The sequence below is a fragment of the Podarcis vaucheri genome (genome assembly GCF_965113315.1).
Source record: "Podarcis vaucheri genome assembly, chromosome: 14".
In the NCBI taxonomy this organism is placed as follows: Eukaryota; Metazoa; Chordata; class Lepidosauria; order Squamata; family Lacertidae; genus Podarcis; species Podarcis vaucheri.
Genome location: NC_138752.1, coordinates 32,233,806 through 32,247,895, shown reverse-complemented (window position 1 = coordinate 32,247,895; position 14,090 = coordinate 32,233,806). Strand labels below are relative to the sequence as shown.

Sequence of the window (14,090 nt, the reverse complement as noted above, 5' to 3'; positions counted from 1 at the left end):
TCTGATCCAAAAAGTGTTCTTCCCTTCTGACCTAGATTTGAGAAAGTTGTCCAGAGTAATTCTGTCGGAGAGGCAAATCACTCTGTGCATGCTCATCAACTCTGGTTAATGCATTAATGGACACTTGCTGAGAACTAAAGCCCAGGTATGGATGAAGCCCTAAAGACAAATGTCAGGTGTGCTTAAGAAATTGCAATAAATCAATCTGTCAATTGTATCAAATGCTGAGGAAAAGTCTAAAGGCTAGGGCAGAGACAACTGCTTTTTGTCTGGATACGTCAGAAGACCGCTTGCCTAGACTCTGCCTGGAGGAACAATGGAAGAAGGGCGGTTGGGCCAAGTTAGTACAAGACCTGCCAGCCTCAATAAAAACCTGACAACAGATTTTATATTCCCTGGAGTGAAAAGACTCCTCAGGGATTGGGTTTATGAACAGGCTAACGGGCAAGATTTATCTCTAATCCATATCTCAAAATTTTCCCATTGGTACTATTTGCTGAAATCTCACCACACCAGAGCTCAATACTTGCAGTCACTTACCTTTGCCTCCCTGAAAACTGCCTTTACAGCTCTCCGTTTTCAAACAATGCCTATGCCAGTCTTAGATGGGAGATACAGAAATGTTCCAAGGCATTTAAGACTTTGTATTTGTGGGGTAGGTGAGGCAGATCTCCCCCATTATATACTCCATTGTCAACTCTATCAAAACCTCAGAAAGAGATTTTTTGGAGCAGATGCTGCCACCGCTACAGGGACAGAACCCTGAAGTGAAAATATGTTAGCTTTTATTTGACTGTGATCCGCTTGTCACATATAAAACAGCCTTATTTGCAAAAGCCGCTAAAAACATTCATGCTAACTATATAAAAGACAATGCTGTAGACTGTGAAGGCGATTCATTAATTTGACTTATTGTAAGTGGGTGCATATCTATGGATTTCTTTTAACAGGTTTTAATTGACTTGCTGGGTTTGTAATTGAATTTGTAATGACTTTTAGTCAAACACAGTAAATGACTGATTGATTGATTGAAGAAATGAATGAATCTTTTAGTATGGCATCACGCAAACTTTGGAACTCACTATGTATTGACATCACTGGACTCTTTTTGGCGCCTGCTTAAAGTATTTTGTTTAGGTAAGCCCAGACATGTAGAACATTGGCATGTTTTAATCTGGTTCTCAGCTTCTCATTGATTTTAAAAATAATAAGGTTTTAAATAGTTATCAAGTGCTTTCACTTATAATTTCATTATTTTATTCTTTTTGGAAACCACTTTGAGGTTTGTTTGTTTTACAATCAAGCAGTATATGAATTTTAATGAATAAATAGATACGTATTTGCTGCTTTTGCATCTTGTTATGCTGCTTTCTGGAATGACTGCTGGGGAGGGTACTATTGCATTCTCCTGCAGAGGTAAAATTGTGACCCCTTAATAAAAAAAAGATAACTATCCAACAATAAGCAGCTGTTTTCATATAGCTTAAAACACACACCCAGAGCAAGAGAGACCTCAGAGCTATCCACATTGAGCACCTGTGCAACAGACTGTGCAGGCACACAACTCACCTGGTTGGATTTTTTTCTTGCTATTGTGAAATGTATTCTATTTAAAAAGATTATTTCAAATTGTGCATGTGGAAATTATTATTCTTTAAAATAGATGTGGTGATGTACAAAGCTTTCAGGCTTCCGACTGGGGCATCCATTTGGCTACTACGAGTACGGGATGCTGTATTAGATGTGCCAATGGCCTGATCCGGCAAGCTCGTGTTCTTAAATGGCTGCCCTATTTGACTCTTGACAAAACTCGCAGACAGGAGAGTCTGGAAAGAGAGGGAGGGAGCACCGAGCCCCCCAGATCTTGCTCCCCCCCCCCCATTAGGCTCGGTTTACATTTATTTTAACAGACTTGCCCTAAACCCGCTTTGAGACAGATGAGGCTGGTTGGCTGTCAAGCAAGAGAAGCGCCTCTTGAGGTAGAGGCTGCTCACCCCTTCCTTACCGCCATCGTCACGACGTCGGCGGCTTCCAAACCCTTTGGATAAAGGGACAGAAAACAACGTGCACCCTTCCCACCCCAAAGACGCCCACGCTGCACTGGGAGGCTTGCAAAAATTGCTGCGCCTCCAGCGCCCTTCGTATGCATCCCGTGCATGCAGACATGCAGACGCGCGTGCACGCATCCCTGCCGGCCCCGCTCCGCACGGAGTGCACCGAGCCGGGCGGATCGATCGACCGACCTGCAACTTTGCGCAAGGCGCTAGCAGAGGGCTGGTGCGCCATGCAAAGGCGCGCGCGGCGGCGCTACATTGCAGCCAGCAGGCCTGGGCAGTGCAGCAGCCGCTGAGCAGCGCGTGGAGGAGACCCGCCGGCCAATCAGTGCCTTCCGCCGCATGGAACGTTCACCCGGAACTGAAACAGCGCGCGCGCTGGTTTGCAAAAAGGAAAAGTCAGCTGGGCTGTTGCAGGTACTGTACTGTTTGCAGTTGCAAAGCGGGTTTGCTTTTTTTTTTCTTTTCTTGCAGGGGGTTGCTTTTTCGTTGCATACCATCAAGCAACAAAGCAAGAGAGTTTGTGGAACTGAGCTTTTTAAAGAAATATATTCCTTCTCCTTTTTTTTCGTCCGCCTCGCAAAGGAGGGAGGAGATCTTGCATATGGAAGAAGATGAGCACGAGCTGTATGGCATTGAAGATGAATTTGAGGAGCAGTTTGCGGACGAGCTGGAGGCGCTGGCTGAGCTGCAAGGTGGGGGTTGATGGGCTTCTCTTGGCGGTCAGAGAATTTTGGGCTTGAAAAGGAGAGGCCGAAATGAGGGGGGGGGTCTGTGGCTTTTTTGCAGCAACAGCAGCAAGACCGCCTGTTGCATTTACCGAACATAAGTATAACCAAGAGTAAAAACAATCCAAAATACTCACCAGTAGTGTGTATTAAAGAACTCTACCAGTATACTTGGGGGACAGGTCCTGGCCCTGAGGAGGCTCCAGTCTAAAATTCAGCAGAGGGGGAACTGCAGACCTGTCCCCAGTTACCAATTCTATACTGTACGTGTCCACTTAGAAGTAAATCACATTTGGTTGAGTGGGGCTTTCTTCCAGGTAAATATATTTAGGATTTTATCCTCATTACATCAGCTCTGTTTTTGAACCCCATCATTACATCAGCAAAATAGTTTATAGATCTGCATAAACAAATAAACAGCAAAACTCCAAGCACTGTTCATAATAAAATAGTGGCTAAAACGCAACTAAAATCCAGGGAACTTTAAGAAAAACAAAACATAAAATCAGTGAAAACTTATTTAAACAGATTTCTAAAACAATGTGCAGGTGCAGCCCTACTAAAAGGCAGACTTCTTGTAAAATTGGAACAGATATTTTCTGACATTTCTAAAAATGCAAGTTCTGCAGATCAAAGCAGTCAAAGTAGTGCAGTCAATCTCAAGTATGGGCAACTCAACCCATAATGGACTTTATATACAAATGGTAAAACCTTGAACTTGGCCCAGTAGCAAATTGTCTGCCAGTGCAGATCTTTGAGCACCAGTCTTCTTTGACGATCACACGTAGCAGAGAAAGATTGTCTTCCATGAACATGGTCTTAACGAGTCCGTAAGTGACAGTGGAGGCCAATTCTGGATCCACACGTCCTTCCGCAGTGGGGCATAGGTTTCCGCGTGGGAGTAGATTACAGTGAGGATTTGTCAGACATGCCTTCCTCTCGGCACATTTCTCCCTTTCGTCCTGAGTTTGAGTCTTCAGCGTCCTTGACACCTTTGGTAAAGGCCATTCTCCAATTGGAACACTTGCAGGCCAGTGTTTCCTGTTGTTGGTGTTTGTACTACATTTTTTTGGATTTGCCTTGAGAGAGTCTTTAAACCTCTATTGTTGACCAACATTACGCTTTCCATTTTTAAGTTCGGAATAGAGTACAGTGGACCCTCTGGATACGAACTTAATTCATTCCGGGGGTCCGTCCGCAACCTGAAAAGTCTGTATCCGGAGGGACCGCTTCTGCACACATGCATGGTGCGATAGAGCGCTTCTGCGCATGCGAGCGAGGCGAAACTCAGAAGTATACGGTTTATGTATCCGGAGGGATACATAAGTAGAGGTACGACTGTAGTTGCTTTGGAAGATGATAATCAGGCACCCAAACAACATGACCAGTCCAACAAAGTTGATGTTGGAGAATCATTGAGTTACCAATACTTGAACTACTGTGGTCAAGCTATAACAGTTACAGCTGTTGCTACCAGGTTTGGTACAGTTAATAGCAAATTTTATAGCAGCCCTTTTTTTAGCAGAGTTCATCTCTAAATTACCTCACAGAGCTGGTATAGGACCCCACTGTAAGCCCTAATGGATCGTTAGATAATCTGACCTATTTCTCTTTTTTTAAAAAAAAAAAGTTCTGCAGCGCTACCAGGTATGGCCAAAGTCATGCTCTCTGTGGTTTTTAACTCCTTTCTTTCAGAAGAAGCACATCCGGCACCCTCCCATAAAGTGTCCGAGTTCCGAAGCAGAAAGCGTACGTTTGAAGAGGCCCTCGCTGCCGGGGATTTGGTTAAGGGCTCCAGTCCTGTAGCTAGCCAGCCATGCATGGGAAAGGCTTCTAAAGGCCAGGTACTCTGTGAGCAGCCCGTCAAGTATCTTGGTCTGAAGTCTGGGAAGCGAGAATGCCTTGCAGCGGAGCCAGAAATCTCTCCAAGTCAGCTTCTCCAGGAGAATTCTGCTAATAGTAGGTTTTGCTGTGTGCTGTGAGTTTTTCATACAAGTAGTGCTAATTTGCTTGATACCAGCTTGGCAGGAGATCATCTTATTTATATCCTGCTTTTCTTCTGCAGGACTCAAAGCAGCATAGTGTTTCGTTAGTCCTCCACTGTATCCCCACAAGCCTGTGAGGTAGACCAAGCTGAGGGACAATTACTGGCCCAAGACCATTCCATGGATGAGTGGAGGATTTGAGCCTGTGTCTGCCCAATCCTAGTCCAACACTAACCACTATACCCACTGTCCCTATAATGTGTGGGGGCCATAGGGTCTTTCCTAGTGCCGTCTGTCAGGGACTCTTTAGCTATGGTTCCTGCACTGCAGTGGTTTGGATTAGATGGCCATAGGGGTCGCTTTGTACTCTACAATTCTATGAGATCTTCTGGCACGTCAGTTTTCTTCCAGCTGCGGCATGCTATCCCTCTGAAGACCAATAGCCCACATTGTTGTAATAGCTGTTCGTCTCATTTTGGGTCTGACAGCTCCAAAGCCAAAGCGCCAACGGAGATTCGAAGTTGTGAAGAAGCTGGATTTTGGGACAGAGGAAGAGCGAGCCATCAAAGAGCCACTTCAGAATGGAGCATCTCTCCCTTGTCCTCCAGGTGCCAGTTCTGAACTGCAGGATGAAAGGTGAGCGTTCTGGTGGGAAGGGGGGAGAGCGTTGTTGACTCAGTACGTTGCCCTCATTGCACAGTTTTCAAAATCTCAGTTAGCCCTGCTGAAGTAATTGAGGAGCCTTCTCTGACCATCTGGTGCCCTCCAGAAATTTTTGTCTAAAATTCCCGCCAGCACAGCCAGTGGTCGGACATTATGTAAGTCGTAATTCGACAGGTCTGGAGGGCACCAGGTTCTTGATTAAATAGTAAGGTGGGTTTTTTTTGTTTTTGTTTTTTGTTTAGCTTTTATCAAGTGCCTAAAACTAGGCACTGTATGAAATATGCAGCATGACATGGGGTTGGTGGCTTAGCTGGCTCCTTGGTGATTTGCGGACTGTAACGTTGGTTCTTCCTATGATCATGGTTACCATCATGTTATGACACAAGGATGTCAGGATGATACGATTCGATACTCTTTATTGTCATTGTCCCATACAGAACAACGAAATTGAAAAAATCTACATCAGACATTCAAAAACCAACAAGCCTGCTTTCCCAGCCTGGTTAACCCCCTAAAAACTCTGATACCCCATAATTAAATACAATATACTTCCATAGAGACTACCTTACACTGCATTTAAAACCAAAATCGCATTTGGATAGAAACTGTTTCTCAGGCAGCTAGTACTAGTCTTTATAACCCTGTACCTTCTTCCAGAAGGCAGAAGCTGAAAGAGATCATTTCCGGGGTGCGCACTATCCTGCACTATCCCTGCAGCTTTCTTATAACAATATTTGCCAAGCTGATTTGGGTAGTCCCAGCAACGTACAGGCTCCCCAGCTTGTCGTCCTCCAGGTGGGGCCCTGAGGGGCAGGGGTTAGGGTCTCAGTTCAAAGAGAATAAAGCCTTTTACCAAAACACCTAAGAGAGCAAGGTTCGAGGTGCCTCATAATCTCAACAAGCCCAATGTGTAAAGCACAGAGAATCAGTCTAGGTCCTAAACATTATGCAGAAACGTAGTCAGGAAACAACCTAAGGTCAATATCATAGGGAGTTCAGCAAGGAGGAGAGACCAGTATTGTTTACAGCAAAGGAAAGGTTAAAGATGGCCTTATATATGCCAGCCTCCTAGACCACACCCTAACCTCAGCTGCCTGCAGTGAAGGAGTGTCAGGGATTGTTTATGCACGGGTAGACCAACTCTGAATCCATAGACATAGGCTACATTGTCACTGACCTGGACCCAAAGCTTTTGATGCCAGCACTTCTTGAGAAATGGGTTGCTTCTCCACCTTCTCCTCTGACAGTTTCAGGGGTCTTCACCCAGAGGGATCTTCAGTGGGATCCTCCACATTGGATTCAGAGGCACTGCCTGCTCCTCAAGGTCTTGTAGGACCTTGAGGTCCTCAACTCTGAGGACTTCATGTCTGGTGCCAGGTCAGCATTAGGCATGACGCAACCCTGGAACACAGTAAAGTTTCAAACAAGTCTAGTGCTTGCACTTGTTCCCCAAAATCTGTTCCGACGTCATGTTTTGAAGGATGGTGTTGAATCCTCAGGGGAACTGGGTTTGCGTCTCCGCTCCTCCACATGCAGCTGCTGGGTGACCTTGGGCCAGTCACACTTCTTTGAAGTCTCTCAGCCCCACTCACCTCACAGAGTGTTTGTTGTGGGGGAGGAAGGGAAAGGAGATTGTTAGCCGCTTTGAGACTCCTTCGGGTAGTGATAAAGTGGGATGTCAAATCCAAACTCTTCTTCTCTGATGATTCTTCTCCTTGTGTTTCCTGGACCTCAAAGGACTCACTTCGAAGCACTTGGAATCCCAGATGGCACGGGGGTGAGCGGCATGTTCCCACTGCATGTTACACCACCAGAAGAAAAATACAGCAGGAAGGTCCTCAAGCGACCGCCCATCCTGGGGGACTATATCAACGTGACCTCCACTGACGGCACCCGAGTCTTCATGGTTGTGAAGGATGATGGGATGGGAACACAGGTACCAGCAGGACCAAGAAGCAGAGCTCTTCTACAGCTCGCTACATCCACCCTCTTCCTTTCACTGCTGAAGCTCAGGGGGAGGTGGGCAGCCTTCTATCCTCCTGACGAGACTGGCACTTAATTTGCGTGGAAATCTGTTTTGCTTTCTGCAGCTCTCCAGCTCGGTTGGGTGGAACAGAGAGAGGCCGCTTCAGCTATTGGGCGTCCCATTCTCCTACGTAAAGGAACAAGTTACTGAAGAGGTATTGTCCTTTTGTGGTTTCAGATCCTTAGTTTGTTCTGATCCTGATAACTGTTGTTACCCAGTTCAGATGCAACAAGAAACTATGGTTAATTAAACCTTCAGTCGTGGTGCAACAAAAAGGGGAAGGGAAGTGCACGAGACATGTGTGCATGTGAGTTTAATATGCTGAGATGTGTACCCAAACTGGGAGCTTTGACCTCTCCTGGTAGACGCATGCATCAGCCAAACCCCTTTTGAGCAAACCACAGTGGAGTGGAGCATGAGACAACACTGTGCTCCTGATAGCCCACTCAAAATGGAATGGAGAACAGCAATGAAGAACCTGTGGTTTTCCCTACGTCGTTGGTCTCCAGCTCCCAGGATGGCCCAGGATGATGGGAATTGTAGTCCCACTGCATCCAGAGGGCCACAGGTTCCACGTTCCTGAAGTACAGAATAGCTTCATCCAGTTCAGATTTTGCTTTTAAATGAAGATGCACCTTAAAAGTGAAGGACGAAATTCGTGTCATGCAACACAAGCACACACTCTTCGTCCTCCACTACGTGAGTGTTTTTGCTTTTAGTTTTATATTCTCCTTTTCATTCCAGCGCCGGAGACAGATCCGTGAGTCTTCACAGAAGCTGACGGAGGTTCTGAACAGGTGGGCTTGGTGGTTCTTCCTCCTAAAGGCTTTTCTAGGGTAATAGGAAGCTGAATTATCCCGAGTCAAGCCATTGCTTGAAATGGGTCGGTATTACCTATGACAAAGGTGGGAAGCATTTTTGTTTATTTCTTTGCTTCAAGGACCACATTAGCTGGTAGGCAACATTCTGGGGGCTGCTGTCCAGTGATGGGTGAGACCAGAGGCAAAGTAGGTGGAGCAGTGATGGTGAGACTTTTGTACAGTAGGCTATATTAGAGCTGCGCAGAAGTTTTGAGGTTTCTGTACACCCTCTCACATTGTGGTCCTCCATCCAAGCCGGCAAGAGCTCAAGAACATATCACAGCCAGGCCAGAGCACTTGGAAGAGGGGATGGAGGATAGGACTCACAAATGAGTGTGGCCCAGGGAGAGTCCAAGGGCCAGATAAAGCCCTGGAGGGCCATATTCCCCCAGGTTGTCTATTCTGACTGGCAGTGGCTTTCACACACAACCTGGGACTTTCTACCACTCAACTAGAGCCCTTTCTCTCTTTCTCCTGGATTGGCAAGTTCAGCCTTGGACAGCTATAAATACACAGGCAGAGACATGTAAGTTTGCTTGGATTCAGAACAGATAAAAGAAGGTTTTTCCTCATTCAGCACAGAGTTAAACTATGGAAGTAGCTCGCACAGGAAGCAGTGATGGCCACCAACTTGGATGGCTTTAAAAGAAAATTGGACAAATTATTGGAGGATAAGGCTTTTGAGGGCTACTGGCCATGGTGGTTAGGCCAGAGGAAGGCAAACTAAGGCCTGGGAGCTGGATGCAGCCCACTCGCCTTCTCAATCCGGCCCGCGGACGGTCCGGGAATCAGCGTGTTTTTACATGAGTAGAATGTGTGCTTTTATTTAAAATGCATCTCTGGGTTATTTGTGGGGCATAGGAATTCGTTCTCCACACACACACACACACACACACAAATATAGTCCGGCCCACCACATGGTCTGAGGGACGGTGGACCGGCCCACGGCTGAAAAAGGTTGCTGACCCCTGGGTTAGGCTCTGCCTCCACAGTCTTGGGCAGCAATGCTTCTGTGGTTGCTGGCAACCACACGAGGGGAGAGGGCTCTTGTGCTCAGATCTTGTTTGCGGGTTTCCTATTGGGGCATCTGGTTGGGCACTGATGCTGGACTAGATGCTACGTGATGCAGCAGGATGTTCTAATAGATGAGCAGGAAGCTTTTGAGCTCTGCCAATAGGTAGTCTCCCCACCCAGCAATATAGTGCTTTCAAAGTAAGTCTTCCTTCTTGCAGGTGTCTTGGGGATGAGGAGACTCAGATGGAAGCCTCGGCCCCCAGTGAGGAAGAAGGGAAGTCTGGCGCAGTGGAAGAGGAGGCTCAGGGGTCCCTATGGGTTGATCGGTTCGCTCCCAGGCATTACGTGGAATTGCTCAGTGATGATGTAAGTGTTTCTCATCAACTGTTGCTCTTAGGGGGCACCATTTCTCCATGCAGCTTGCAGCTGCCTAGCAGAAGCGCAGCAGTTGCAACTGAGTATAAGATTCCTCTAGGGAACCCGGATGTCCTTTCTAAGTTTCTAGTCCCTGTGGTGGTAAAGAAAAGCTTGAGGGGGGTGAAAGTGGAAACTAAGAAGGTTTAATTGGAGACTGTTTTCCTTCATCGTTCAGTAGTGCTCCTGTAACACAGTTTTACCGCCAAACACATTCTGGAATAGTATATGATTGGAAGTTTGCATCTTCTCTCAGAAGCAGGGCCTGTCCCCAACACAAAATGAGTAAAGCAGTTTGTTTCTAATGAAAGAACATGAGGGTCTCCATCTACAGTGGTGCCTCGCAAGACGAAATTAATTCGTTCCGCAAGTTTTTTCGTCTAGCGAATTTTTCGTCTTGCGAAGCACGAAATCCCATAGGAATGCATTGAAATTCAATTAATGCGTTCCTATGGTAAAAAAAAAGTCCCAAAAAGGCAAATTTGGTACAACAAGAGTTTATTAAGTGCTCTTTAAAATCACACATACTGTAAAGAGCATTTCAAAAATTGAAGGAACAATAAATTAAGTTTCTAAACATGACAGAAAAACATTTAAAAATCAACAAAGTGTACAGCACATTTTCTAAGACTCTGGGGGACAACTCGAAGAAGGTTCCTCTTCCACTCTTTGCTTCTTGCTGAAGAACCCCCTCCTCAACTGTTCCCCCAGCCACCCACCACACAGAAATTCAAATCCAGAATTTTTTTAAAAAAACAGCAGAGTGGCCCAATGGTCACAGAAAATCATAAAAATGCAGAAAAAAACACACAAGCTTCCAGATTCTTGCAAACCCCTCCCCAACACCAAGTCCTTGAATTCCAAACACCCCAACCCAAAATCCAAAAAACCCCCAAAAAGTTTTAAAAGTTTAACTACCACACGAGGCATTCTATGAGTTGCTCCTCGAAGTCAAATCGCGAGGCATTCTATGAGTTGCTCCTCGAAGTCAGGTCGCAACTGTATTAACGGAAACAAACTTGCAAGACGTTTTCGTTTTTCGTCTTGCGAAGCAAGCCCATAGGGAAATTCGTCTTGCGAAGCAGCTCAAAAAACAGAAAACCCTTTCGTCTAGCGAGTTTTCCGTCTTGCGAGGCATTCGTCTTGTGGGGCACCACTGTATTATAAGCCTTCTCAACCCCCCTCTTTTTTTTACCTGAGTATTGCTGAGCATTTTACCTCAGTATTGCTACTTATTCATTGCAATTTGCCGGGAGGCTTTGGTTTAAAGGCTGCCCTACGTTAGGCAACTCACAAATGAAAATAATAATAAATAACATAAGCAGTTGGGTCACCACCGAAAAGGCCCTTTTTATCATAAGTGGTACTCAGAGGAGGGCCTCTGAAGCTGACTGGAAATTTCTGTGTGTTTTGCCTCATTTGAGGAAGGTTGTCCTGACCCTCTTCTCTTTCCCCCCTCAGTACACAAACCGCTGCCTTTTGAAGTGGCTCAAGCTTTGGGACACGGTTGTGTTTGGGAAGGAGAAGCCCACCAAGAAGCCCAAGACAAGCGCCGAGGCTCACCAGACATCCAGGCACCCCAAAGAGCAGCAGAGCAAATGGAAGAGCAAAGCCCAGTTGACAGAGGAGGCCCTGGAGGCCGAGCTGGACCATCACAACCGACCAAAATACAAAGTGAGGGAGGCTGGCTGCGGTGGAGAAGGGCGTTGGGGCCAGGGGGTTGTCCACATGGATCCTGTAGGCAGCTGGGCAACTTCTAGGGCACTTGCAAAAGGTCTCAGCAAATATCCCCTCAAAAATCCACAAGAGGCTGTTTGCTTGGCCTAATCATTTCCAGTTCACGCTGCCTTGGCCTCTCACAGTAAACGCATAGCAGGCAGATCCGGAAAGGCCCGGAAAAGTTCTCCTACAGAAAGGCAAACAGCTGCAATCGTTGATGTTCTAAGTGTGGAGGAAATGAGAGGGATAACCCCTCTTTGGAATACCCTTCTCCACCGAGGGAGCAGATGCAAAATGGAAAGCCAGTGCAGTGATTAAAAGTTGCAAAATGAATGTGCAGGCTGATCCCATGCATATTTATCCACACGCATCCCACACTAGAAGTTGTGGATATCCAGTGACGCTGAACGTTGGGAAATTCAGGGCAGATAAATGAAAGGACTTTTCATGCAGCACAGAGTTAAACTCTGGAGCTCACTCCCACAGGAGGCAGGATTTGCCACCAACCTAGATGACTTTAAAAGAGGATTAGACAAATTCATGGAGGAGGCTTTTGAGGGCTACTCACCACAGTGACTATGCTCTGCCTTCATGGTTTCAGGCAGTGATGATTCTGAATCCCTGTTGCTGGAACCACAGGAGGGGAGAGACTCTTGTGCCCAAGTCCTGCTTGTGGGTTTCCCAGAGGCATCCAGTTGGCCACTGTAAGAACAGGATTCTGGACTAGTTGGGCCACTGGCCTGATCCAGCAGACTGTTCTTCTGTTCTTAACCTCTTACACTACAAAAATTGGAATAGGAGCTTAGATCCACACCTGGTCATAACAAAGTGAAAGTTGAGGCTGACCCTACCATGGATAAAATGTTTGGGGAATATGTTCTAGCTCCTTTTTTCCTTTTAAGGTGCAAAAAGTGCTTGCAAGGTTTGCTGTAAAGCCCCGGATTTTGATGTTATTTTTTTTTTAAAATATTTTTATTGGGTTTTCACATTTTATATAAACAAAAACAAAACACAGAACACCAAGACAAACATAAAAGACGACAAACATGTACAATTTCCTAACATCTTATTTTCTAACCCTAGTCCTTGACTTCCCCCCACCCCCACCCTTGCCTCCCTATTCCCAAATTTATGTCAGCAAGTTGGCATTTCCTTTTCCATCTTAATATTAATCCTTTTATAAAGAAAAACAAAAATAAATTTTCCCTAAGTTGGACCCCAATTCTCTTCCCTCGATTTCTCATTTTTTCTTGAATAATTTTCTTATTAACTAAACCCCCTGGTCTTGAGTGTTGTTTGAATTTAAATGCTTCCCTCCCTCCCATCCCCGGTTTGCGTCCTTTCCCAAGACATGTCCAAAATAACAGTTTTTAGCCTGGGTTCCGCACGTCCGAGGCTCTCAAGTCTCTTTCAGTCCCTCTCCGCCGGTTTTGTTGGTAGTCCTTTTTGTCGGTCATCGAGTCTCGAAAGAGTTCCTTCACGATCAATCCAAACAGTCCATAGTCTCTTCCCATATTTAGAAACAACTGCTGACGAATTTCCACAAGGCCTGAGTCTTGATGATAATCAAAATCAAAGTCTGTGTGGAGGCCCCAATTGTACTTCTTTATTTCAAGTTCCTGAATTCCATAAACTCCCGGGGCCTCCACTTTCGTCTTCTGTATCTTTCGTAGGCTTAAAATGGATTTAATCCAATAGTCTCCTTGCTTGTGTTCTCCAGATGTCGGCTTCTGGTTAGTATTTTCCCACTTAACTTGTTCTCTTTCTTGTTTTGTCTTCTCCTCTTCTTTGTTTATTATTTCGAATTCAGCTGTGGGTTCTTTCTCACTCAAGTCCTCATTACATTCAGCAGAACTACTTGTTTCAGAATTCAAGGTCATCAGTTGTTTACTCATAGCTGTAGTCTGCTCCTGTAAGGTTCCCACCAGTGAAAACATCCTTTCGATTTCTCTCAGTATCTTTCCACCCACAGCCATTGTAATTCCACAGAGTTCCCCCTAGAGGGAATCTGGTTACTTAATGTTCTTTTCTCCAACAATCCTCTGTCCTGTTATTGTTTCCTTGTTTCCAACAATTTTGATTCAATTGTAACTCCTTTTAATCCGGAGAGATCTTAAATAGCAATTTTTCCACTGTTAACAGTCCATTTGACAGCTTTGACAGCTGTCAAATTCTGCTCCTCTATACAGGCTCCAAAGCAGGTCGCTCCCGGGCCCGGGAGGGAGGGTTGTTTACAACAAAACAAAGTCTCTTCCAACACTCCACTCTCCTGCTCAAATTTGCCTTTCCAAATCTTGGAAGTTACTGTCTTTTTGAAACTCACCCTTTACAGGGTAGGCACTCCAGCTTAGCTCTTATATCGTTGCTCTGGATCGTCTGCAAGGGGGGGGGTGGGGACTTCCTTTTAGCACACCCCCCCGGTCGTCTCAAATTCAGAAGATAAAATTTTTAAAGTTCAGTTCCAGATTACTCACGGGTTCTTTTTTTCAGTCCAAATTTCAAGGAAGGAAGTCAGCGCTCTCCAGTTATGGCTCGCGGCTTCGCTCAGCGGCGGTAGCGATCGACTCTCAGTGCCGCGCCGTCCCCCGTATCCCCTCCGTAGCCTTTAAAAAGGCTCTTCGCGAATC

At 45.8% G+C, this 14,090-nt stretch overlaps 1 protein-coding gene across 1 annotated transcript in view; it reads left to right on the top strand.

The window, feature by feature from the left end:
• Positions 1 to 2,366: 2,366 nt before the first annotated feature.
• Positions 2,367 to 14,090, top strand: part of CHTF18 (chromosome transmission fidelity factor 18) — a 38,386-nt gene continuing 26,662 nt past the window's right edge. The window contains exons 1-9 of the mRNA XM_082199311.1: positions 2,367 to 2,471; positions 2,640 to 2,749; positions 4,478 to 4,741; positions 5,256 to 5,403; positions 7,168 to 7,366; positions 7,521 to 7,610; positions 8,201 to 8,253; positions 9,549 to 9,696; positions 11,206 to 11,418. Of these exons, the coding sequence (XP_082055437.1) occupies positions 2,659 to 2,749; positions 4,478 to 4,741; positions 5,256 to 5,403; positions 7,168 to 7,366; positions 7,521 to 7,610; positions 8,201 to 8,253; positions 9,549 to 9,696; positions 11,206 to 11,418 (1,206 nt within the window). The 5' untranslated portion in view covers positions 2,367 to 2,471; positions 2,640 to 2,658. The remainder of the gene's footprint in view (positions 2,472 to 2,639; positions 2,750 to 4,477; positions 4,742 to 5,255; positions 5,404 to 7,167; positions 7,367 to 7,520; positions 7,611 to 8,200; positions 8,254 to 9,548; positions 9,697 to 11,205; positions 11,419 to 14,090) is intronic.